At 41.1% G+C, this 26,212-nt stretch overlaps 1 protein-coding gene across 1 annotated transcript; it reads right to left on the bottom strand.

Annotated features, from left to right (window-relative positions):
- Positions 1-5,541: 5,541 nt before the first annotated feature.
- Positions 5,542-25,010, bottom strand: LOC130195735 (hepatocyte growth factor). Its single transcript, XM_056417427.1, has 18 exons — positions 24,893-25,010; positions 23,311-23,470; positions 22,996-23,108; positions 22,310-22,424; positions 20,594-20,739; positions 18,674-18,794; positions 17,641-17,759; positions 15,459-15,624; positions 15,224-15,357; positions 13,781-13,874; positions 12,499-12,629; positions 10,577-10,606; positions 9,675-9,780; positions 8,829-8,903; positions 8,472-8,621; positions 8,266-8,372; positions 7,425-7,567; positions 5,542-6,915 (listed from the first exon to the last, which is right to left on the bottom strand). The coding sequence occupies exons 1-18, from the start codon at positions 24,939-24,941 to the stop codon at positions 6,736-6,738; spliced, it is 2,139 nt and encodes a 712-aa protein (XP_056273402.1). The 5' UTR covers positions 24,942-25,010; the 3' UTR covers positions 5,542-6,735.
- Positions 25,011-26,212: the final 1,202 nt, after the last annotated feature.

The following is a 26,212-nucleotide window of genomic DNA, read 5'->3' as shown; positions in this document are numbered from 1 at the left end:
TTAACTGCCACGACCAGCTGCTTAGTGCTGATTAGCAGATGTTACCATGTTAATAACTAAGGTAGAAAACAGGCTACACATTATAGTTGCTTAGCACTGCGTTAGCATTGTTATTGTGAGCGTGCTAAAATGCTGACGTTTGCCTCTCGCTCAAAGCACCGACTTCACCAGAGCGTCACAGAGCTGCAAGCAACTCTTGTTTTCGTCCAGGAGTTATTCAGGTTGTTGACACTCAGCTCCATACAATGTACTGTTGAAGTTCACCCACTCCTCACATGTACAAATATAACAACTTGGGACTTTTTTGTTTGTTTTTTTACTCTTACCAAAGTCTTTGGGAATCCATGGAAACATTTCACTATTTTGAAGTGATGATTTCCCCTTTTGTGTATTTAACGCTGTGGCTCAATTTGACACAATACATAGTTGGTGGAATATTTTTTCAACATGCGTAGAAGGGTTCAAGAGAAAGCAGTTTTTTGTGTGCTAGGTACGGAGGAGAGGAGAGAAGGTGGGACAAGAGGAGGTGTATGACGTCAGAGGGTATTTGGTGGCATAGATAGCCTTATCTACAGTCTGTATCCCATGGTTACCATATGCTGAAAACAGCTGAGAACCTGAGCCGGAGAAAGCAGGGTGACGCACTAGAAACACACAAACACTGCAGGACAGCTGGCGCCCCACACAAATGCACGCAGACGCACCGGTGCAATTCCACAGTACCTGAATAGAGCCTAGACTCACGTCCCGCTCACACAGGGGGGGTGTTTCTAAATCCATCCTGGGTTAGAGAGAACACAGAAGGCTAATATCTGCAGAATCTCCAACAGGGAAAGGTAGCGCACCTCTTTCCCCATGAGATCATCCTGACAGAGAGAGATAGATACAAAGAAGGAGAAAGAGAGAGGCGGAAAGAGATGCAGACGGACACGGGGAAAACGAGAAAGTCGGTCTGATACGGAGTTAAAGACAGAGACAGACGGAAGAGAAAAGAGGAGGGAGAGAAAGCAGCACATTATCTCAATGTAGAGGCCTAGGAGGAACAGCTTGTTTGTAGAGTGATACCGATCAGCTCCCTGGCTGTCTCCGGAGATATTACAGCACTGTGGTGTACTTCATCCAGATAAAGCATCCCTGTGTCTCTGAGAGAAATACTCAGACTGATAGTGGCAAGGTGAAATGGAAAGAGGCAGAGACTGTCAGACAGATTGACAGTCAGAAGGTGGGATAAATAGCTGATAACTCGGTTTAAAAAAAAAATCCTGTTACAGCTTAATGTTTATATTTACATTGAATATAAACATTAAGCAAAAACAAAAATCCTTGTATCAAAAGTTATCCCAACACATGAACATGGTGGCTGTGTGGTGCAGAGGTTAAAGGTGGATTATATGAAAACATATTCAACATGTTTGTAAAGCAAACATAAACAAAAATCTGAATGCATGTATGTGTACTTATATTCAGTTTGTGTTGTACTATGTTTATTTGTATTTTTTTCAAAGGATCAATTCATTTTGGATCAGTTTTTCCCTAGTGTGCAGCTGTACGTTTTCCATATAAAAAGTATTTTTTTTATGAGAAAGAATTCTGGGCTTAAACTTGGAAGCTGGGTGTCACTTTGAGATTTAGTGATCTCCCGGACTCTACCTCACGCCCCACCCCCTCGATGATTCACTCCGCTGTGTGCCTGCCTTCCTGTCTGTCTCTCAGCGTGTCGTGGTGACTCCTGAGGCCCTGATTGAATAACTTATGATTAATAGCAACACAGTTACGGCACGCATTGATCTAGACCTTGAAATGTCGTAAAAAAATGACTCAGATTGAACCGCAGGCAAGGTTTTGTGCGACTAAATTATCTGAGCCTGACAACCCAAATTGTGTGGGCATTGGTAATACTGCACAGGATATAACTTTTCATTCTCAGATCTACGCCTTGAATCAAATCATTTATAAAACCATGTGTGTTATGAACACAAAATATATATACAATCCAGGATTTCATATGTAATCACAACTGGTTGCTGCCAATAGTATGAATACAATGTAAACGTGTTGGCCGATGAGCAGCTTAATTTGAACAGTTGGGGATTCACTGCTGTTCTCCGGGATGTTTGGGAAGCAGCTCCTCAGAAAAGATGGAGCCCTCGACTCATTCCTCACTCTGACACATTTAGAAAACCCAGATATTTGAAGCAGAGAATCTGAAAATAAGTACCACACTGAGGTAACTCATCACTGTTCCTAAAGTATATATAACAACATTGGGACTGCAAGTTGAGTTATACAGATTTAAATTTAAAAAAAGACATTTCCAAATCAATATAAAACAGGACGTTCAGCCTAGCTGTATACAATATTCATTTTCTCCATGCAATTTTAAAAAACACTATTGAAACAGTACAACATATCTACAGCACTGTTCTGAGGTCCTGTGCTCAGGCATACAGTCACTATTGGTGTACTGTCGGATACCAGTGTGAGTAGCGTCTGCCAACGTGTGTGAGTTGTGGGCACCAAGGGACTGGGTTTACGTTGAACCACGGCCAACGACAATACAATGGATTCAAACGCAACATGTCTGGATTCTGTATAGGCAACTGGAATCAAAGTTAACTCAGGGTAATGGAGGCTGGACAATAGTGCGTCAACCAGGTCAACCCTTCAGTAGCCAACAGAATGAGATGCGCTCCTTCAATACAACCAAAACAGGAACAACTAAACACGCGAAGAAACACTGCAAAGTCCGGTCATCATTCTGTGTGTTCTCAACACAAGTAACCCCATTTATATATTTCATCCTTTGTTAAGACACACAATATATATATATATATATATATATATATATATACAGTATATATTATAGCATCCTCACCTGATAAACCAAGCCAGCTCAGAAAATAATATACCTAATAATTGTCCTAAAAAGTATCAGATCACAGACTACTCCAAAAAGAAGCTTATTTTACCACACCTGATTAATGACCATGATGCATCCTTCAGTATTTCCACAATCAGACGTCAGTCAGTTGAACACTTTGTTTGATTTGACAGTTAATTCCATGAGCATTGTGCTCTGTATTGTGTGTTATACAAATAGATTGCTCTAGAGTCTAGACCACCCTGAGTTTCTGAGTTATAATTTATGGCAGACTCAACTAAATCTTATTTTTTTAATTGGTGCAATGGTCTGCAAATACATTTTAAACTGAGAAATCTCATACGCATTTCTCAGAAAGTTGTTTGTCAAAGTCAAACGGATTATCTTTCCTTTTTGGAGTATGTATGAAGACAATTCATTTCTGCTCTAACTTGCATTTGACTGTATGATAGTTTTAACTGAACATATTATGAACAATTAGTGTTATCTTGATGTTAAACTAAGTGTGAGGGTAGAAGAATGGTAGGTCAAGTTACAGAATTAAATACTGATACTGATCATTTTAAACACATTACTATTATCCCACACACACACACACATTACCTTCTGCCTCAACTGTAGTAATCCTACACGTAACACCTGGACATATGTGCTCACACACAGTGTTATCTGACACGAGGTCCACAGAGAGGGATGAAAAGGCCTGAAAAGAGGGTCAATGACATTACAAAGACAACCCAATTAGATTATGAAAGATATTATTAACTAAATCTAAAACTCAATGATCTGTGGTGGGCATTCTGTGGCTTATAAAGCCTTGTCCGGGAATAATCAGCCTCTCATTGTCCCTCATTCTTTCTCACTCACACATGCTACACATTTACAGAGATATTGAGAGGCCACCGGTCACATCTGCATGTGAGAAAACTCTGCATACTTTGTTTGTTTGTTTGTTTCAAACACTGGCCAGCTAGAGTTTTAGTTGACTCTGGGTTACATTACACCAACTCATTCTCAATCTGTAAATGCATCTTTAGATGAACAGCAGATCTCCCAAGTTCTTGGGCACAAGCTCCTCCCTTGATGTCACAAACTATAGCAGAGGGGAAACACACCTTTCCTAAGCTGTAATGCGAAACATACCTGTTACTCTTTATTTCTTATTCTGTCATATTCTAGCACTGAAAATGATTATTTTCTCATTGTTGTATTTCAAAAAAATCCCAATAACTATTCAGATGATTGTGATAAAGAATACATTTCTCATTGATTATTGCTCTTTATCTTAATATACTTGATTACTTTATTTTGGGACCTTCAGCAATATTACATCAAAAATGGTTATTGATCTGCACTCCACACACACACACTATTGGTTTCACGGAAACTTGAACAAGCCATGTGCTCTGGATGATTAGCCTCTTGTAGGCTGTAGATCTCACGGTGTACTGAGCCAGGTCGAGTAAACCGCTCAGTCTGTGTGTGTGTGTGTGTGTGTGTGTGTGTGTGCGTATAGTTGTTCTTTAGTTTGCCTTGTGGTTGATGTCTGCATTTTCTGTCTCTCTATCCGTCCAGCTGACCTGCAGATGAAAGAAAACTTATTTTACTTCATCTCCTTTTGATGTCTTTACAGTGGCTGTTATCACAGAATGCTCTGATTGTGTGTGTGTCTGTACTTGGTTTGTGTGTGTGTGTGTGTGTGTGTGTTGTGTCAGCATCATCGTGTGCATACTGTATGTAGCTGGGGATGCTCCCCAGAGAAGGAAGGGTAGGCTGTTGAGCCCAGCCCTTAGGCTGGCTCCGCCCCAATCAGCGGCAGTATATAAAAGCTATACCTGTTGCCATTGCCTCACTTCCTTTTGGCCTGTCCTCACTCTTGGTGAGTTCCAAACACTCGTTAGTCACACTCTTTCTATTTTGCAGCATGGAGGTACCTTTAATCTGTGTTTACCATTCATTTCACCTGCCGCTTTTTTTGCCCCACTTGTTTTGCCGCTTCTATTTTATTTATTGTGCTGTTACTATTTTATTTGTTTTTGCATGGATTTGGTTGTCGCATGTTTTTGGCTTTTTAATTGTTTTGTTTTAAATCATCTTAATTTCCTGCAATACATTTTTGTTTTACTTCTAAAACCCGTCTCTGGTCTAATAACGGTGAAATGAATCTGTGTATTTACAATTAATTTATATATTTGAGTTAACTTGTATTTCTTGGGGTGCAAGACCCCAGGTGGCGTTAGTCTGTTTCATTCCCCCCTCCCTTAAGGCCTCACCACACATAGCAAGAGAACATGTCGATCCCTGGGTATTTGTGCTCACTCCAGAAGTTCCTTCATACAACATCAATGCATTCACAATAAATCTCTAGCTCCGAGTCCCTGCTTTCCTGCTTTATTTCACCTTCACTAAAACCACTTCACATCCCCTCTCCCACACACACACTCACACACACACACTTATTTATATGCCCCTCATATCTTTCACTCCCTGTCCACTAAACTCTGAATAGTCTCGATGCTACTGTGGTGCCATCTTCTGGTCGGGAGGCACAACAGTTTTGACTTCGCTCTACAACCAGCAGGAAAACTGTCTGAGAAGATACACATCTGCATTCTTGACATTCGGGCCATTTAAAGAATTCCACATAAAAACACAACTCATAGATTGAACAAAATCATTTAATATAGTGACAGACATCATAAAAACATTTAAAATAATTGCTGAAATTGAGTTTAACATTTAGCATATTGGATACAATTACACAAAATGTATAGTGAATGTACATTATACAGAGAACAGATGACAGTACTGTACAACCTGTAGAATATCGCAGCTTGCAGCATCTTTCAGTGCACACACACACAAACATGTTTTTTCAGTCTTATACAAACATAATGCAGTTGAGTGTGGGGGAGATGATAATTCATTCAGCAGAGGCTTAAACGCAAACAAACGCACACGCACACACACACACACACACACGCACACTCACACAACCCTTCTGCAGTTTTATTTTTGCATACTGACACTGCTGCAGAAAAACTACACACACACTCATTCAAACACACACCTACACAATGAACGCATTAGTTTAAGGAATTATTTGATGTATAGAAATAACTTGCGTGTACACAGTAATGTTTGATGTTCAGCTTTTTGATCAAATCCTTTAAAGTTGGACAGCTAAAAATGCATTTCATCTGCACATAATGTGAAGAGCATATTCATATATACAATCAATGGCTTTGTGATGACATTAAAATACAGAACATTTAATTTGGTTTTTCCGTACATATTATTTATCTGCCTAACACACCATTAATTCCTCTCGTTATAGATCTATAAGACCCAAATTACATTCAGAGTGTCACAAACACACTCATTAAAATGATATGTACAGTAAGGACCACTTTATCTAAGTCCCCTGAATATGGATGAAGCTTGACAAGAGTGCCCTTCACATTGCCCTACCATGCTTTCTAAGTGGCCCATTGATGTACTCTTCAAAAGGAGCGGCTAAACCACTGAACTTTGGTGTTGAAGCATTCAAGTAAAACCAGGAATCAAGAGTATTCACACACACACATGCCACTCTGGTGATTTTGCTACCAAAGGAGAACAATGAAAAATGAATTAAACCAAATGTTTGCCTCGTCTGCTCCTAACTCGAGGTATCTGTTTCCGGTGTGTTTAAATCACAGTGTTTCCTCATGCATCACCATTCAGAGTGCTTTGATCATGTTGGTATTGTTCTGTAGGCTATGCAGGTATGGACAGCATGGAAACCAGGTGTCCTGATTGCACAGCGGGATTTAATGAAGTAGAGGCTCTGGGTTTGAATCTCTATTGAGTCCCTAAATGATCTCTGGGTTAGGGTAATATTTGAAGACCTTGTAGATCCACTGTGTGTAGAAGGGCACATTGATGAAGATGCCAGGCTGGTTGGCCCGAGCGCAGCCTCTGCCATGGACGCTCACTCCCACGATAACCCTTATCTCGCCATCCTGACACACGAGAGGACCGCCGTAATCCCTCTGCAAGAAAAATAGATGGGACATTTTTCTCAGTCGCTGGTTGAGCTATAGCTATCATCACTGTTTAAATTTGTGACTGTTGAATGGAAACAAAATGCCTTGTTAAGCTCTTAGTGACGGACAGCAACACTAGTATTTGTGAACATGGACAGTTCTCCTCCGAAGCAAGAAACCACAAAGCCGAGGCTTTGATGGCTGATGAAATGTAGTGAAACAGTCTCCAGCTGCCCTAAGTACAACAGACCGAATACTAAGCCTATGGATTCAAAGAACATTTGTTTGACATGTGGATCAAACTGAGCTTTTGAAACCGACTTATTATTAATTCACACTGAGTGCAATTGCTTTATCTAAATGTCGAAAGGCCTGCTTTTGTTTACCAAGCAGGACTGGATGCACCATTTGAAATCTAGTATGATGTTTTCTGATCCCTGAAACTCTATTTGACCTCATGTTTAAATGGTCAAACTCCTCACTGGGAAAATAAGAATGAATAAGTAACAGTTTACCTCACACACTCCCTCATCTCTCGTGCCTCCTGCACAGATCTTGGTGTTGGTGATGTGGAGGTTCCCGCGGTGCATTTCTCTGCACCTCTCATTACTGACAATCGGCAGGTCGACCGCCTTCAGTAAGTCATCATGGCCAGTGCCTGAAACAGTGAACGGTTGTTTTGTATTGCCTCTGATCTGTTGCAATACAAATGCCATCGTTGTATTGTCGAACTCCCACGTTTTTTTAAGCATGATTTTGTAATAGAAAATAAATAAAAGTAGGTGCCCAAGGATATTTAACAGATTTTCTACTTTCAGAAGTCAGAATGATTTATTTAACATTTATTGAAAAATATCAATCTTCCATGGTCCCGTCTGTATATCAAGCCACCCGACAAGCTCCACTGACCCAGAGTTGAGAAGCACACGGCCTCAAACTGAACTGTAACCAATGATTTGAGAGGGCTACAGGATACTTTTGAACCTTCAGAATAATGCAGGACAGTTGCAGGAGAATATAAATGCAAAACATTGTAGACCTGGGGAGTAGATGCAACAGGCCAGATCCTCCTCCTCAAATTGAACAACATCCATAACCCTAGCACTGCTTTACTTTATGTATTTTATATCCACTTGGATACACTCTATACAGATTCCATTTTTTTGCATTTTCATTTCCATTATTATTTAAATTATTAAATGTAATATGCCCTGCTATTATATTTTATTGTATTGTATATATTGTAAACATGCATGCTGCTGCTAGAAAGAAATGTCCCCCTGGGAATGAATAAAGTATATATAATCTAATCTAATCTAACAGCCTGATTGAATATAGAATATAAAATATCATTACCTTTTGTCTCCCCCCATCCATACATTTTACATATTGTTCCTTCTGGGATGGAGCACCCTGCCACGGGGAGCTGAAGTGTATGGACATTGTCTGCAGGAAGGGCAGGCCTGGACGTATTTATGAACATAGGAAGTGCAACGCTCAACGTCATACAGAAATGTTAAGTATATCAATAAATCATTGCCATTATTTTTCAAGGTACTCACTTGGACAGCCTTATGAGGGCTAAACTGGAGCCCTCAGGACCACATATCACATGAGCTATGTTCACTTCCTGTCTCTTGGACCACTCAGGAGTGCCTTCTTGAATATCTGAGACTCCCAGCCACACCCGATACTCACTGAGGTCTGGAACACTGAAGACAGAGTTAATATTTCACAATATATACTGTATATTATTCAGACTGGTCAGGGAAGACAGGGGAGGAACTGAAGAGACTCAGTAAGGTGCGACATATGAACCACACAAATACATATTAGATTTAATACACAGAGGGTAAAGAAGCAAAACAATTCAAAAGGTTCAAGCTAAATGATAGAAATTGCATTAATATTGAAGTTACCATGAAGTGAAGCATTGTCTGTCAGTGAGTACCCACTCCTCTCGTATGAGTGAACCTCCACACCAGTGCTGCGACCTGCAGCAAGACACAAACAACACATCAGAGAAAGCTGTGAAATACCATACAAAGAAACAGTCATTGGTATAAAAAAAAATTGGAAATCACAAAAACTGTTAGTATGTATAATGAGGAGAAGAACATACAATAGTGCAATTAAAAACTAACATTGTTCGTCCATAGAACCACATGATAAAATGGCCTTCACGTCTAAAACATTGTAAAAGTGGTAGTGCAGAAATGACAGTGTATATACAAAAGAAATGTATGGCATTTGCAGTCTAGACAGTGAATTTAAAAATTCTGACTTGAAAGGCTATCTGGTTCTTTCGAGGAGAAGGAAGAGTTTGATAATGTTGTGTATAAAATTAAATTTTGATAAGAATTGCCCCTTCAAAGAAGTAATTGGCTTATTCTAATTAGGTGACTTCTACTTCTCTATGAAGCTACCTTTTTAAATGGTTTGCGAGTGCATCTAAAACAATAAAAATGAATCCACATGTGCTCAAAGAGCTGCATGTCTGTGTGTCACAGCAAAGTGGAACGGCCTCTGAAACAGCATTCGAGCCCTCCACTAAAAACAAACATCAAAACAGCTCCTAAATACATCAAGATGGGTTAAATGCAGAGGCAGTGTGTGACTATCAAAATAAATTAAGTTTCAGTTTTAAAGTTAAAAACAATTCCAGCGAATTTTGTTATGAATTCAAACGTGATCTTGACAGGATGGTCTACTGGTTTTCATCAGTGGTAAAGGAACATGTTAGAATATTTAATGCACCACAGTACCCTTTCTGTATGCTGACCATCCAACTGCCGTCTGATATGCCCACTGGACCTCCGCCCACAATCCTGGTTCTTTTATGGACAAAACACCCCACAGAGGATAGTTCACCTGGAAAAGTAGAGACACATTTCAATATTTCTCATGTTATGCATTTAATTTATGACATATATATGCATTCACAGTCACAGACATACTGTTTACACAGTTGCAAAACAAGAGGCACTTGAGCTGCCTAATGAGCCGCTGTGATAATCATTATATTTAAAACACAACATCACATCATTGTGATGAGGCCAATAATTAAGGCAATTATTTAATGTGTTCATATAGTACGTGGGTGTCATTTGAGTTTAAATGTTAAGAGATTAAGGGGCTCATCCTCTGTTCTTCATTTATAATGTTCATCAAATTGAGTCAAACACATACACACAAACAGACTCCTACATACACACATACACACAAACAGACTCCTACATACACACAAACAGAGTCCTACATACACACATACACAAAAACAGACTCCTACATACACACAAACAGACTCCTACATACACACATACACACAAACAGACTCCTACATACACACATACACAAAAACAGACTCCTACATACACACATACACACAAACAGACTCCTACATACACACATACACACAAACAGAATCCTACATACACACATACACATAAACAGAATCCTATATACACACAATCCTTTATACACACATACACACAAACAGAATCCCCTATACATACATACACACAAACAGATGCCACCATGACAACATAATTACGTACTATAAGAGCTATAAGACTGCAGATTTCTGAACACACCACCACTTGTCTAAGAAGCTATCAAATACTGATTAGCATCTGAGCCACTGGCAAACACAGAGCGACACACTCACCCAGTGGAATGGTGTTCTGTGAAGCATCACCTGCAGAAAGTAGAGAAGAACAACAGACCAAGAAGTATTAACTGATGCAAGAAAAGGGGCGACCTCACATGGGCGCGTATCACTGTCCTGTCACCATCATTTCTTTGGGCATCTGGAAAGATTTCATAACATGTGACAAGCCTTAGAAAACCATACCACAGTATATGGTTGCAAGCTGTAGATATTTATAACATTTATGATAACCATTTCCAAATGCAAGATGAACAGTTTTTGATTTTTCAACATCAGTTTCAAGCAATACATTGGTTTCCATTCCTTTCTGTCTGAAACTCAATATGCATGCTTGCATACACAGCAAATTCCCCAGTGTTAAAAAATCAATGTCAAAGTATATTGACTATTTCAGAGTTAATACAACACTAGCAGGAGTAAATAGCCCCCACTGTTTGTGTAAATGTGTGTCTAAAATATACATCGTTAAAGTGAATTGACTGTCAGAGTCGTTACAACTAGAGCGAGAGTAAAACCCCCAGTGTTGATGACACTGTTACTCTGGAAAACTCCGCCCCTGCTTCTCCTTTCAAGTTGAGTTTCATCACGTGACATTTTAATTCTGGAAAGACTGCAGTAAGTTTCTCTAAATCACTTTTATATCAAATGTGGATTTTTTTAAATTTATTTTTATTATTATTTATTATTAGAGAGAGAGAATACACAGTATTGATTGACAGTACAATGTATGTGTAAATAATACAAATTAGCTTAGGGCTAGTTAGTTTCCTCTAGTCCCTTTGCAGGTGAATGTAAATTTAAATGCAGAAAGAAATGGAAAACAACACACATCACTTCACACATGACAGTACAGTAATACAAAAAAAAAGATTAATAAAAAGGTGCATGCAAGACATTTGGATACCGTGCAGAAGCAACATTTTAGAAAAACTCTATAGTGAGTTCAACTTACACTCGAGCTGTTTTTGTATCTTGAAATATAGAATTGACCGAGTCAAAAGCTAAACAGTAGAATTAAAGAGTACATTAACACTAAACATATGGTAAAGAGCTACTATGAGTCAGTGGTCAGCAGGTCTGTCTTTCAATCAGGGGGTTGGCGATTCAATCGTTATTTACATTTGACTCGGTCACTTGTTAATTTTGATTAACTAGTGTTAATCAAAATGAACACTTCTCAGTCTAGTGTAGAGTAAAATAATAACTCTTACCAGAGTTGCGTGAACTGTTAAATGTTAAAACTATGTTCAGTGTTACTTTAACACTCTAAAGATAAGGAACCATATGTTCACTGGCTGAGTGTTAAAATGTACTCTAAAATGTAAAATGTCCTAAATTGACACTGAAAATGTTACTGTGTAGCAAGCTTATGTTTTGTAATCGATTAAAGTAAACAACAAGATTCCATTAATTTGCGTTCAACATCACATTCATCTTGAATGTTCATGCAGTTGACGTGTCACTGCACTGCATTACCTTTGCATTATTACTGGAACTTGAAAAGATATCTAATAGTAGAAAGAAATATTAAACTCTCTTAAACACAGACACATATACACGCACATGCACACACCGCACACACACACACACACACACACACACACGCACACACAGTCATGACAGCTCTAGCTATTGGTCAAAATGGGAATACTTGGAACGAGCCCATCCCCATTTTCATGATGAGATGTGAATCCCCTCTGACCAACACTAACATGCGACTGTAGACAGATCACTGCAAATAAAGTGTGTGTGTCAACCTGACAGTACAGACATACACATCTATAGAACAGATATATAATAGCTCTTTCTTTGAGAAGAACGAAACATTTCAGACTCACAGATTGTTTCCCTGACTGTATGTCACCATGTGTGACTGTGTGTGACTTGCATGTATGTACACACTCCCTTGTTGCACTCACATGGTTTGATATTACAGTAGTCCCAGGGAAGGGCCGAGTTGCTGGTGTAACACCAAAGACCATGCTTGTCTTTATCAGGGTTTCTGCAGTAGCTGCCCTCCAGGCCAGCCATCAGCATGCCCCTTTCGCCACTGGACAAACACACAAAGGACACACTTTCATCAACATTCAGTGAGCCCAAAAGACGTTGTTTTCCCTCCCTTTAAGCAGATACTCTGGCTGTTGATGAAAGTAAAAAGAATTTGCTGGTGATTTATAACCATTAATAAAAGCTGAACAAATTTTGCCAGATAGGATCTGAAAAGTCAAACCACACAGCTGTATAAACTCTGTCCCTCTGGACAAGATTAGGGGGTAATTTGCAAAGGAATTACTCACTGAGACAGTATGCACCCACCTACACTCACATGTCTTATACATGCACGTGCAGACATATCCCACACATGAAGAACTCAAAACATCTAAAACCACAAACAGATCTCTTTCCCATTCTGAATTCCTCAACCAATAAGGTGGATAATTGGAAACAAAGGAGTAGGATGCTGGGTACCAGATCACAGCAATCCAACGAGTGTTGTGTTACTAGTAGCTAGCATAACAGACAGTTCTCTGTGTGACTCCGTAACCCTGACCTTTGACCCCTGGGCCAAGCGGTGGAGCTGATTGGCTTTGAAGTGTTCCAAAGGAGGAGTTTGGGGTCAAAGGTGAGGAGTGAAGTGAATATCCCCCATCCAAGTTATCACAGAGTCATTCCTGCGGAGTTTAGTCATCTTTAGGGAAACACTTCTCTAGCCATTAGAAGATGCTGGAGAGGCGAGTCACGGCACCCGCAGGAGCCCTTTTCTCCTCGGAGGAAGAAGAGGCCTTACTCGATACGCGAACAACCACAAGACGTCATAGAGGTCAATAATAGGGCAGGTCCCGCACTAACCACCACATCTCAGGTTCCCACACATGATTCTCAAAAACATTCTCGTGCACATTGAGGCCATCATGCACAAGCTTGTATCACAAAGAGCTAAATCATTATTTATACTGTTGATGAGACCCATAACATGTTAATGTTCTGCTCATTATCTGTGATTTCCTTAGATCCCATTGAGCTTTTAAATCACCTCTATACTGTGTTCGACTCTCTCTAATGGGTTAGTGTGTAACATCTTGATGGTTATTTTAGGCAGAAGCACTTCTCTGATTTACGATGCAGGTCTGTTATGTACATCATAGGAGGGGTTTAGAACATGTATTAGGTTTGAAAGAAGCAGGGATCCAGAGGGCTGACCTGTTGCTGTGGGCTCTCCAAGGAGCACAGAGCAGGTTTGATCTCGTCCTTGACTGCTCTCCTTGGTAGTTCTCCCCAAAGCCTTCATGGCAGTCTGGATTTCGAAAAAATAAAAAATAAAAATAAAATGAGACATGCTTCAGCCAACCAGTCAAGTTGCAGTTCACATACTTCACACTTTGGTCCAATAAGATGTTTGTTTGAAATTGTAAAAATTAGCATATTCAATATTCAGTCATGGTGTTTTGTGAGTGAACCCTGACCAACATAATATAATCAGATTAACCTTCAGCCCAAGTGGGACATTTGTGTTACATTTGAAGAAATGTGCTAAAGCGTTCCTGAGAAATCACGCGAATGAAAAGGACATGAGGTCACAACGACTTTGACCTCTGACCTCTTTATTTGTACAGCACTTTTCATAAAAACATGATAAAACCTATTATATTTCTACATGTGTGTGTGTGTTAAATCAACATGTAGGACATCTGCTTATTTGTCTCAACTCCTCTCTCCTCACATCTCTTCCTCGCTTCCTCAAATCCCATCTCACGCGGGAGGGACTAAGACGCCAAGAGCGAAGACGAGTAAAACTACAAACTAGGAAAGCAGATCGGCTTTAAAAGATCAGCTTTAAAAGATATTGCATTCACGGGAATGGACTGGATGAACAAACCTAAAACATAACGCCTCCGTCCACGGCTGTCACAGATCTTAAAAAGATGCACAACAGGAAGTACTAAAGAACAATAGTCTGTGTACATTTTTGTCATAAAGTATTGTTGTACAGTACCGTTACATCTTTTTTAAGAAATTACTACTTTTAAGCTAACATGGTTGTCATTGGATCTATAATGCACTGGGCTGGGAATACAATAAGTCGTCAACAATGATGTCTCAGGGTCATAAATAGGGTTTTGAAGTCGGCTTGTATCTCATTTCTTTATGGGAATGTAATCAACCCTCCAGAGTAGACCACAACACAACCTCAGAGGGGGTTTATAACCCCAATGCAATGCTACATACTCTCAAAGACATGTCCCTAAGAACCCTAGGGACATTTGCCCTTGTGTACTCAGTCTTAGATCGACATATTTTACTTCCAAATATCTTGCTACCCCAGAAAAACTCTCATTCAGCACTAATCCTTCCACTCCATCTTTCACTGTCCAGTGAGACCTGACGATCCTGAGCTGCTGTCAGACTTCGTTTATGTGAGGCTAGGTGGTCAGTCCTTCCCACAGTCCTTTAGAGCTACAGTACTCCGCTGGGACAGAGAATACGTGCTTACAAGCCAGTATGTGTGGTGATAGGGTCTCATGTGAAATCAGAGGATAAAAATATAAAAATATACACAAATTCTCTGCTTGGGATGCAGTGAAAATCAGCTTTCTCTTTGCCGTTTTGAGTGTAAAAAAAGAAGAAGCTGTTGAGTTCCCTCACCATTGATAGGCTTGTTTTGGGCGTCGCACTGCGGGATGTCGGTGCAGAACATTGTGCGGACTCTTGGGTCCGTCGTGAAGCACCACGGGAATTCTTGGCCATCTGGATTCCGACAGTAGTTTTCTCTCAAGTTTCTGGAAAACACAGATAAAGTCATCCTGCAATCTGCTTGCATGTAAGTGCATGCAGGCGGGTGAGTGAGTGGATGGCTGTTTTATGTGAGAGTGTGACTCACTTGCAGGGGTAGGCTTGAGGTATGAATGTGTGGTTATGGGGGTACTGGGAGTCCCAGCGTTGGCACATGAGCCCGTTGGGCATCACGTCTTCTGTCCCCCGGTACCCCTCTCCTCGACCCTGGTAACACTCGGTTGTTTCCACCACACTACTTTGCGTAGACGTTTCTGTGAAATAGCAAAAATATATCAAAGGGTGGGTGACTTTAGTCAAGATTATGAAAAGCATGTTTATATTTACTCAAAGTACTTGAATGAAACTGAATACCTTGATATGGGAACTAATTTTTTCAGTTTTAAAAGGGAATAAAACAGTAATGACATTATATCATGGGGTTATATAGCTGGAACATGAAAGGTGTCTTAACATAACCACAAAAAACAAGCTTTATATTCTACATCTGCTTTCACTTTTCTCAAAACACATTCACTCAATGACCTTTACATGTGTGTAATTCAATGTCAGCACAAATACATATACCAAAACATAAAATGACATTTTACAAAAATATTTTGGCATCCTAATTTAAACTGCGATTTACAACGACGTGGATTAAAGCCACAGTTGTTTTAAATGGTGGATGGAGAGATGTGGGAGACGGTGAACTGCAGAGAGAGTTGGAGGTGAACTTCAGATGAACTGTGGCAATGCCCTGAAACCAGACGATAGATTACAGAATAATAACACTCTATATGTGACGCATGGCACACTTTGCATTTTTCATTTGCCTTTTTTTTACACTAATACACATGATTAAGAGCTTCCAACTTTTGTTATAAAAAAAAAAAATCACAAAATGGATTTGACCTCCAATTGCTCAACAGAAAACGGACTGTAACAGACAATTTGCTCCAATCAGGAGTGATACCCAAATCAACATCCTCATGTGTCTGCACCCTCTTTGTCTGGTAAGAACAATTACAGTAACATAATTAATATATAATGACTTTGCTCTAAGGAAATAGTAAGTGTGACAATACTTTTTCCAAGATGAATGGCTGAATAGCCTCAATGTCTTGGCCCCCTGCTCTCCCTAAAACAGCTCACTCTACAGATCTAGAGGGGCCACAGTTTAATGAGGCTGATATAGACAGAATTGGAAAAACAAGGCAGGGGATCTTATCTGCTCGACTTTTCTTTATAGATGAACTGCTCATTACGCACAAGTTACACCATTTCATTAGCCTGCACATTGTGCGTGATTGTATCCAACAATATGCAAAGCTGCAGATCTCCAAGACTCTAAAACAGACATTTTCTATCAATACATAATGTCTAAAAATAGATATGCACTGGTTGTGACAGAAAACAAAAGAGCATGCCTCGACAAAAGAACACTTTGTCTCTCTCCTCTGTGCCTTGTTTTGATTAGGAATAACTGGGTCGTAAACTTGGTCTGTTCCCAACAAACTCCCATATCAGAGAGAGGGAGAGAAAGAGAGGGAGAAAGAGGGAGAGAGAGAGCAAGAGAGAATTTTTGAGGGGGGGTAAAAGAGGGGAACAGTGAATCGCTGGGTCAACATGGAGGATTGCCATCTAGTAAACATGGTGCCAGGACTGCTGATGATTTTAGCAGTCACAGTCATAGACCTCAGAGAAAGAAGCTGAACCCAACAACACCACTTGTGCTCTCTCTGTTTTATGTTCTTGAGGACACTGAATATCATGGTGCAGTGCAGACACCCAAAACACAAAGATGTGACACACACCTCGCGCTTACATATCAATCACACCGCTTACGCTAAGTGTATGAGCTGTAATGAAAGCGATCTGCTTGTAGTATGTGTGAGGCCGTTGTTGTGTCTGCATGTGTAACGGGAGGTTAATGTGGAGCAGTAACTGAGCCCAGGGCAGTTTGACCATCACACATAAGAGCTGGCATAGAACAATAAACAGCAGTCCAGTGGCAGAGGGGGAACATAAACATTCTGGCTATTAGAGAAGACATAACAGAGCCACACCAAAGATGGGAACCGTGTGTGTGTGTGTCAATCTCCTAGTTTAAGCCAATGAGAGGGAGAGGAATGGTAAAAGTAAAGGTACAGGAAGTTGTAAATGCTAGTGCTGTTAGTCACACTGCGCCTGTACAGGTCCTAAACACACCCACGCACAGACATGCATACACTTCCACTTAACATGCATGACATTCAACCACACACAAACAAACACACATGCATGCTTACCACAAACTTTGATGTTGCAGTACTCCCAGGGTGTGTTTGGGTCCGTGGTAAAGCACCAGGGTTTGTGGCGTCCGTCTGGGTTTCTACAATAGTTATCATCCAGGCCATTGTCAGGGTACCTATTCCAAAACATCCAGCATAACAACTTTAATGTACAGACAAAAGTGAGATACGAGTGAAAAACTATGCACAAAACAACAAAAGTGCATAATTGCCATGTTTCTTAAAGCCCTAATCCAATTCACTCTTGCACTTAATTGATGCACTAATAACTGGGATGGTCCAATAAATCCATCTGTAAACCAGGGAAGTGAAGGAGATCATAGGCTGCACCACCACAGGTGTTCTGGACTAAGTCTTCCGAAGTCCCCCATCCCTCCCAGCCGGCAGCAGGCTGTGGGACCTCGTTCACACAAACACTGGGATGATTAAGGATGTGTTAACGAGTCCCGACTAATGCAGACCATATGACGAGTTGGAGCCCTCTTTTGACACAAAGGCACTCGCACACAGCGGACATGCACATACACAGGCCGGGATCATGTAAGGAGTTATAATATAAACTCAAATATATGGCCTCCCTATATAGCTATAAGCGTATCTCATAGCTGGACACAAGTCTGCTTTATAATCTATTAAGAGCTTGAAGGAATTTGGGCCAATTAAGTGAGAATTAAGAGTTTTCCCAGCATCGTGCAGCTAAAAAGATAAAATTACACTCTGGATTCTGATGGCATTCCTTCAGGGAAAGACACACTAGCTGACTCCAAATCACTCTAGAGCTAGATCACCACAACCACAGGAAATGATTGTGTCAACGTACTATTATATAAATTACTCTCATCAGGCTTTTAGCTATCAAATTATATATATATATATTCATGTGTGTGGACTCAAGTCTGATTGAGCATGCACAATGTAATGGCATGCTAAGTGTTGCAGATAAATGTGTGGGTGTGTCTGTATGTGTATGTGTGTGTGTGTGTGTGTGTGTGTGTGTGTGTGTGTGTGTGTGTGTGTGTGAGAGAGTTACCTTTTGGGGTGGTACAGGTGTTTGTGTGGATCCTCCAGGTCCCAGCGCTGGCATTCCTTTCCACTTTCTGTGTGGTCCATGGGTCCTCTATAATCTTCCCCATTACAGTTCATACACTCAACTACGCACAGACGCACAAGACGCACACACCCACAAACACAGAGCAATAGCTTAGAGAAACACAGAATCACTGAACAAAAAAGAGAACCTCCCAAAATATTGAGAGCACAGATAAATGAATCCTTTTTAGTAATATATCTATGGGTTTATAAAGCAATATACTTGGACATTGTGGATTATCCAATTTAATATGTATTAGGTCATGAGATTCCTCCCGAAAATGGTAATGCAAAATTTTTGCAATAAAACCCTTAATAAGTAGGTGGTAAATCTCCCTTAGTTCAGACATTATACAGACAATGTATTGACACACTTATTGTGTCTTCCACGATCTCTTTGATGTAGAGGAGGCACCGTGTTTTGCACGGTGACTTGTACACACTGTTAAAAACAGAAACCTTGCAGATTAGAAGCAGATGTTTATGAGTCCACTACTGCCACTGGAACTGGCTGCACGTGTGTGCAGGGGCGGTATAGGTGGCCGCCTAGGGCGCCATTCAGAGGGGGGCGCAAAAAAAAGATTTTTTTTTTTTTTGCTGGGCAGTTTTTTTTTGCGCCCCCCTCTATATCTCCAACCAATATTTGGACATTTAAAAAATAAATCTAACATTAGAGTAAAATGAGCCAAAAATCGAAAACGGAAGGGGTACGTACCTCCTTGGTGTTATCAGAACATTGATTGTTATCAGAACAATCATGCAAAATCGTTTTTCATTTTTTTGGGCGGGGGGGGGGGGCGCCACGAGTGAAGCTCGCCTAGAGCGCCAAATGTGCTAGGGCCGCCCCTGCGTGTGTGTGTGTGTGTGTGTGTGTGTGTGTGTGTGTGTGTGTGTGTGTGTGTGTGTGTGTGTGTGTGTGTGTGTGTGTGTGTGTGTGTGTGTGTGTGTGTGTGTGTGTGTGTGTGTGTGTGTGTGTGTGTGTGTGTGTGTGTGTCAGTAGGGGTGTGTGTGTGATTTTCCTGATGGGAAACATACACACAATTTTCAGCTAATTTCTTCCAGTAATTTTCTTCTGAATGAGAACAGGCGCTCTATGAAAATAAAAAGCCATTATCTCTGTTGTACAACTTGTGATAACCCATTGGGACGCCATATGCGAGTTGGAGAGCAAGCAGGATTCCCATCCTGTCTTATCGAGCCACAGCCTGGTTCCTCATTAAGGTGATCCAGTGTCAGACATGCAGAGGAAACAACTCCTCTGACAGCATTAATCTCCAGTGAGTAGATAACAGAGGTCATTATCATCCCTTTCTTCAGGGAGACATCAATGGCTGTAATATCGTGGCTCAAACACCAATGGGAAAGTGTTTTTCTATCATCAAGTTGTTCTTATACGGACCAATAACTCAGCAATTACCTTCTCCATGTGCCACAGGGATGGACAAAGTAGCAAACAATGTATCCATAGGAGACGACAGGGGATTAATATCCTCTCACATTCCAGCCCCAGCCTCTTTAGGTTATAACCTTTTACAAAACCTGAAGCTGATGGAATGAGAGAGGACAGCATAAACTGAACCACACTCTTGGAAATGGCTGCAGCTAGCTTTTGCAAATAAAGAAAATCTGTGCCCCACACACATATACACAGAAAGATGTAAAATTGAAGACAGTTAGAGCCAGCCTTGCTTAGTCCAAAGCATGTGATTGCCTAATTTGCTGCAGCTCATTTCAGACCATCAAGCCCAAATTGGTGCGCAATTTTCAACGTGGAATGGACATTATTTTAAGATAAATGTCTGCCCAGATACATAGACATATTTTGTGTGTGTGTGTGTGTGTGTGTGTCTGTAGAGCCTACCCTGTGAACACTGTGGCATGCCGCACTCTTGGTATCTGAGGTGTGGCCGTGGGTCCGTTGTAAAGCACCATGGGCCAACGGTGGAGTTGTCTGGGTTGCGACAGTAGTTTTCTCGGAGGTCCTTTTTCCCGAATCTAGACATGAATCTGTCGGGAGCAGAGCCGCGGTTACACAAACAGTTATGATCACCAAAAAATACAGCTGGCATGCAGAGCAACTTGTTTTTGAAAAACACCCAGGGTCACATTGTCTGTTCTCTTTTTATTAATCTCAAACAGAATGGCGAATCATCTGCTCATTGATGAGGGAGCAGCTGCCTTATAACTGTGGTGGCTCAAACCACCTCTAAACATGTGCAAATTAACAAGTGTAAAAGTAACTGATGGCAAGGCGAAAGGGTCAAACCGTCGATGACATGATGGAATTATTGAGAGAAAACACATTAATATGTAGAAGCAATGTTAGTTTTCCATGAGGCTAGTTCTGAATGTAGTGTAAACACACTGACAAATGACTCATGCCTTCTACATCAGGCCAGCACATGGCTGCAGTCACACAGTTGTGATGATAGACACCGTGAGTCAAGCTGTGTTTTTCCACATAATGATGAAAAGATAAAGTTCTGAACTCGTCTTTCAGAGGAGTGGGTAATGACAGGTACGGAAATGAGAGGGCCTTTTCTAGGGACTCCAAAATGAGGAGAAACCTTTCATGGATAAATTATGCAATTTGTTCTGTGTGTGTGTCAGAGTTTCTCGTGCCTGTAGGCCAACTGATAAAACACACAAAGGGCCTGGGTTTAATTACCTGATCTAGAGAGACAATAACAGCAGTCTGATAAAGCAGGTTTACTGGAGGTACAGACACACACTGCCTTCTTTGATTGGTCTGCTGCAGAGACATCTCACTACAAAACCTCTCAAAGTCATTTAATACCTATGAGTAGAAGGTAGTGGTGAAGGAAGGAGGAAGCATGTGGTTCAAAGAAAATAAAGGTCTAAGATGAGATGTACTGTACTCTGGTGGTTATTAATATTGGCAAGTGAAACACTTTGTCCTTATTCTACTGGAATGTTCATTGTCCTCCCCTTCACACAAAGTATTGCAGTCTTTCTATTTTTAACAAAGATGAGGGGAAAAGATAACAAACTGAAGATGCACCACACATACAGTAGATTACATAGATTAAACATGTTTTAAAGGATGAATGCAAGCCATTACTAAAGACTAGTGCTAAATGAACTTCCATAAGCCCATACAAAGCATTGCCTCACTTGCATCTTATGTCTTTAAACTCCATGTAATTGTCTGGGAGCTACCCTAATGAAACTATGCCTGCGTATAGAAAAATGTTCTTTATCTGTGAATTTAGCTGAGGGATGTACCTTAAGTTTAACCAAAGGCTGCATAATAGACATTATCCTAATCCCAGGAAAATACACACACACACATACACACACACACACACACACACCTAGATAAACAGTAGGGACACAGCAGGGAATAATCTGTGACTGTGTAAAATGAGGTCAGTTCTGATAAATGACTGCTCCCAGGAGCCTAATCAAACCCCTAATATGTCATACTCATATACACACACAGACTCGCCCCTAGCACCTAGCTAATTGTATCACTAACAGGCCGACACTAACCATAAGAAGCAGCTTCGACACTACGTTGTTTGACATTGTGGTGAAAAGTAGATCAGAGTCTCACTTGTGTTCATGAGGAATAGGAGAGGCCCAGGCCTGGCACAGGATCCCGCTCACTGTCACCGACCTCCGCCCCCTGTAGCTCTCCCCTGTACCCACAATGCACTCCCTCACATAGTCTGAAAGAGAGAGGATGAGGAGAGACAGCAGCAGAGAGATAAGTTGACAGCAAAAGCCAGCGAGTCAGTGGGATGAGCCAACAACCTGAACGCAGTGTTGTATACACAGAGCCAGTATGGATGATGGAGAAAACAGACAGAGGGATGTTCAGCTACAACGCTGAGCTTAACAAGGACGGGGCAATGCCAAAAGCTGAATCTGTTTTCAAAATCTTCTCCAAAACATTTGGATCCAGTCAAATGGGCTACACAGCTTGCATGTTCACTGCTGTGGTAAGTCAGAGTCAAATGAACCACAATGTGCTGTCACACAATAAACAGGACAATGGTTCTTGCCCTTCCTTCACTGGCTCTTACGGGATGGCATGATCACTTTTTAAATAGATATTTATAAAGTTATCAAATTCCCCTAAATATATCATCAAGGAATACACAGAAACGATTCTGCTCATTAGAAGTGAGACTAGGGTGCAACATGTTTTATGGAAAGATATGGTGGCAGAGGGGTTGACACACAAACACCACTATAGTGTCAGCTGGTCGAGAAAAAGGGTGCAACAGTAGAGGGTACCTTTCTTTTGATACAGTTGGTAGTTGAAGTCCTGTTGCCTCTGAGCTCCTGGTGAGTTACTGTCAAACGACAGCCACTGGCATTTCCTGTTGTTATGATCGTAGAGGAATGCTCTGGAAAATATGGAGGAAAAGAAAGAAGGGGGGATATGTAAAGTGTTCATGAATATGATTAGCAGCAAGGAGGAATGCTAAACAAGGCAGACAAGGATCATCACTGTCTCTTGACAGACATTCATTCACAGTGTGGGAGATTTACCATGTTACAAAAAAACATCCTACAGATTTAAGCTTGATGCAAAAATTGCAAACATACCTGCAGCTGAACGGAAGTCTTCTGTTGCGGCTGCAGGCTTTGGCGCACTTTGCCATGCTCACCTTCTTGCTTTTGGTCAGGGGAGGGGAATCGGGAGACACAACCACCAGCCGGATACCATCAGTCTTCTGGTAGTCCTGGAGTGCATTTCTTTTCCCCTCTGATACACAATTACATAACATGTCTGTGACCATTTAGCAGTATTCACAGCTAGGCTGGACACCACAAGGCCCATCTGATGACAATAGTTATGGTTTGCTAATTCACATTTGATCTGTGGTATTTATTTATGCATGAAATAAAAGAAACATTGAATTGTGTTTACATTTACTGCAAACAAGGTTTACCATTCTTAAGGTTATTAATAAAAAATAAAAAATTGTCATACACACAAACACAATAGCAACCCACTTTCTGTGGATACACAGCTAATGAGCCCAACTAGACTGAGAACACTGCAACAAACAGCATACCAATTGTAAATTAGTCCACTACAACTCCTATTAATAGGAATGTATTAAGATGTTTACTGCTCCCATTGAAACTGAAGCTGACGCGTGTACGTTCGCGCGCGCGCACACACACACACACACACACACACACACACACACACACACACACACACACACAGAAGTGAATCAGTAGCCGAATGCGTGTTCTCTGCATCTCTGAAATATCAGAGAGAAGATTAATGTTCCCGTGATTTACATTTGAAGATCGTTCTCCATCTCAACTCTCTGCTTTATGTCGATTCAAGAGCTTTTCCCAACACGGAAACAACTTTCTGGTGAAAAGGTGCCTGAACATGTGTCCAATATTTGATGCGCGCGCACAGGCTTTCATGTCCACAACACACGCATAAGAGCGGGTGTTAATATTTCAGTTGGCGTGTCTGGGTGTTCGTGGAAGTGGGGATCAACCTAAGGCTCGCAGAGATAGCCTTGCAGAAATAGCCGATCTTCTCGCCGATGGACTTGTTTACTTATGTAGGTCATTTCGAGGCATCAGTAGGCTATTGGAAGTAGTTTCATAACCATTTACAAGTTCAACAAAGTATCTTTAAGGACGGGACGCATCATGTTGGTCCGATCCTCAACTTGTGGTCAGCTCTGTTGGAACCACCGGGCAGCGGGCTGCCTCTCTTCCTTCATCACAGAGTTTATGCATCTCGTTTCGTCATCCGGTCAATGATGCGATGCAGTGCGCGCTGCATGGAGCGACGGCCCGACAGCACGAGATTAAAAAGCCACCGCAAGATCATTGGGACAGATCAAAAGTATCGTGTTTGTATTTCTTCCAGGAACGGACAATTTAAGAAATGTTTAACCACTTAGACTGCACTTTCTTGTTAAAATGATATCGGACTAATACCTAATATCCATATTAGTTAACAAAGCACTGTCACATATATTATATACATATAAAAAGTAAAGGGGTTGTAGAAATAACAGGCTATATATACAAGAGCACATTACACATGATCATACATGTTGACCAGTCTGCCCGCGGACCAACTCGTTGTGACACCAGCTCCAGCCCAGTGGAAGACGATATGGAGCAAAATGGTTTTATCCAAACTTACCAGAACAATAAATGACGAAGAGTCCGACAATGAGCGTGTAAATCCACATCGCCGCGTCACAGAAAGACACTTTCAGACACAAATGGGAAAATGCTGCTTCCTGTGCTGTCGGACTGCAACTGGGAGATGTTGCTTCCACCACTGCACAGATGATGCGTCTCCTCTCTAAGTAGTTCCTCGCCTCCCTCCCTCCCTCCCTCCCTCCCTCCCTCCGCGTGCGTGTGTATGACTTTATCTATTTCACCCTTTCTATCTCTCTTTCCCTTTTAAATTAAGTGTTCTTCATTGACTGCCCAATAACTAATACCTCTTTTATCAGAACGTATACGCAGAGTAGAGGTACACTATAATAATAATTGTATTTATTCAACAGGTTCATGCTTTTCTATCAGGCAGCATCTCACATTGTCTTGTAGCACAGTGTGTGGACAATAGAACAGATATTGGCAAGCACTTGTCAGGTTCGGGAAATTCAATGGAGATGTAAAAGAGGAGGGGGGGGGGTGTTTGCGCTACTTTACTCCTTCCCCTTTTTGTCAGATAAGAAGTGAAGTTACTGGTAGGGGTGGGGGGGGGGGGTTGGAGGCTTAAGGACAAGACATCCCAATCCATCTCCTAAGTGCCACCTCTATTTCCAGCGATGACAGCATGAGATAGGGGATGTGACACTGAGCTGGCCTCAGCGTTTTCTCTAAACATCTCTGATGCGGCAGTCACAGAGCAGCGCTTCTCGTATTATGGGGTACACGGTAAATAGAAATCCCATTTAGTTATCTTGCTGCCGAGAGTTACAGCATTGTGGGTTTTCCCAGTGTTTTCCTTAAACAGAGGAATAAATGGATTAATACGGAGGGGAAAAGGATTTCATCTCTATCCCCTCTTTGGTTCAGTGAGTAATGCTCCTGCGTCTTTCTGCGAGGACCACAGAGTCATTCGCAATAATAAACATCAGCATGAGTCAGATACTTCCACTGGAGCCGAGCACAAGTCTCTTTTCTCTCACTGTCTCTCTACCTCCAGTTACGCACATGCAATGCAACAACACGCTGTCTCTTGCATGCCATCATGCATTTAGACTCGTTCTTCAGTGACATTAACAAACACAAATGCTCACACATAACGAGCAGCAGATTGAGCTAGTTTGATCCCCCATCACCACAATCTCATTACTGACTCAGAGCAAAAATCCAGTGGGTGTTTTCACTGCGTCTGAGAGCCACGGCTTCTGCTAGAAGATGGAAATTAGAGAGACCTGGTAGCCCACTGCTCGCTCCTATGAGCACCGTCACAAGACTTCTCACATCTGGGGCTGGTTATTGA

The sequence above is a fragment of the Pseudoliparis swirei genome, chromosome 6, assembly GCF_029220125.1.
Source record: "Pseudoliparis swirei isolate HS2019 ecotype Mariana Trench chromosome 6, NWPU_hadal_v1, whole genome shotgun sequence".
In the NCBI taxonomy this organism is placed as follows: Eukaryota; Metazoa; Chordata; class Actinopteri; order Perciformes; family Liparidae; genus Pseudoliparis; species Pseudoliparis swirei.
The sequence above is the reverse complement of the archived record's forward strand: the minus strand, read 5'-3'. Positions and strand labels throughout refer to the sequence as shown.

Coding starts and splice junctions, on each gene's coding strand:
- LOC130195735 (XM_056417427.1), bottom strand. CDS start 24,941: ATGTGGATTTACACGCTCATTGTCGGACTCTTCGTCATTTATTGTTCT. Junction 15,625..17,640: donor CTGCAACATCAAAGTTTGTG/GTAAGCATGCAT, acceptor GCTATTTCACAG/AAACGTCTACGCAAAGTAGT. Junction 10,607..12,498: donor CTACTGTAATATCAAACCAT/GTGAGTGCAACA, acceptor TACTTTCTGCAG/GTGATGCTTCACAGAACACC.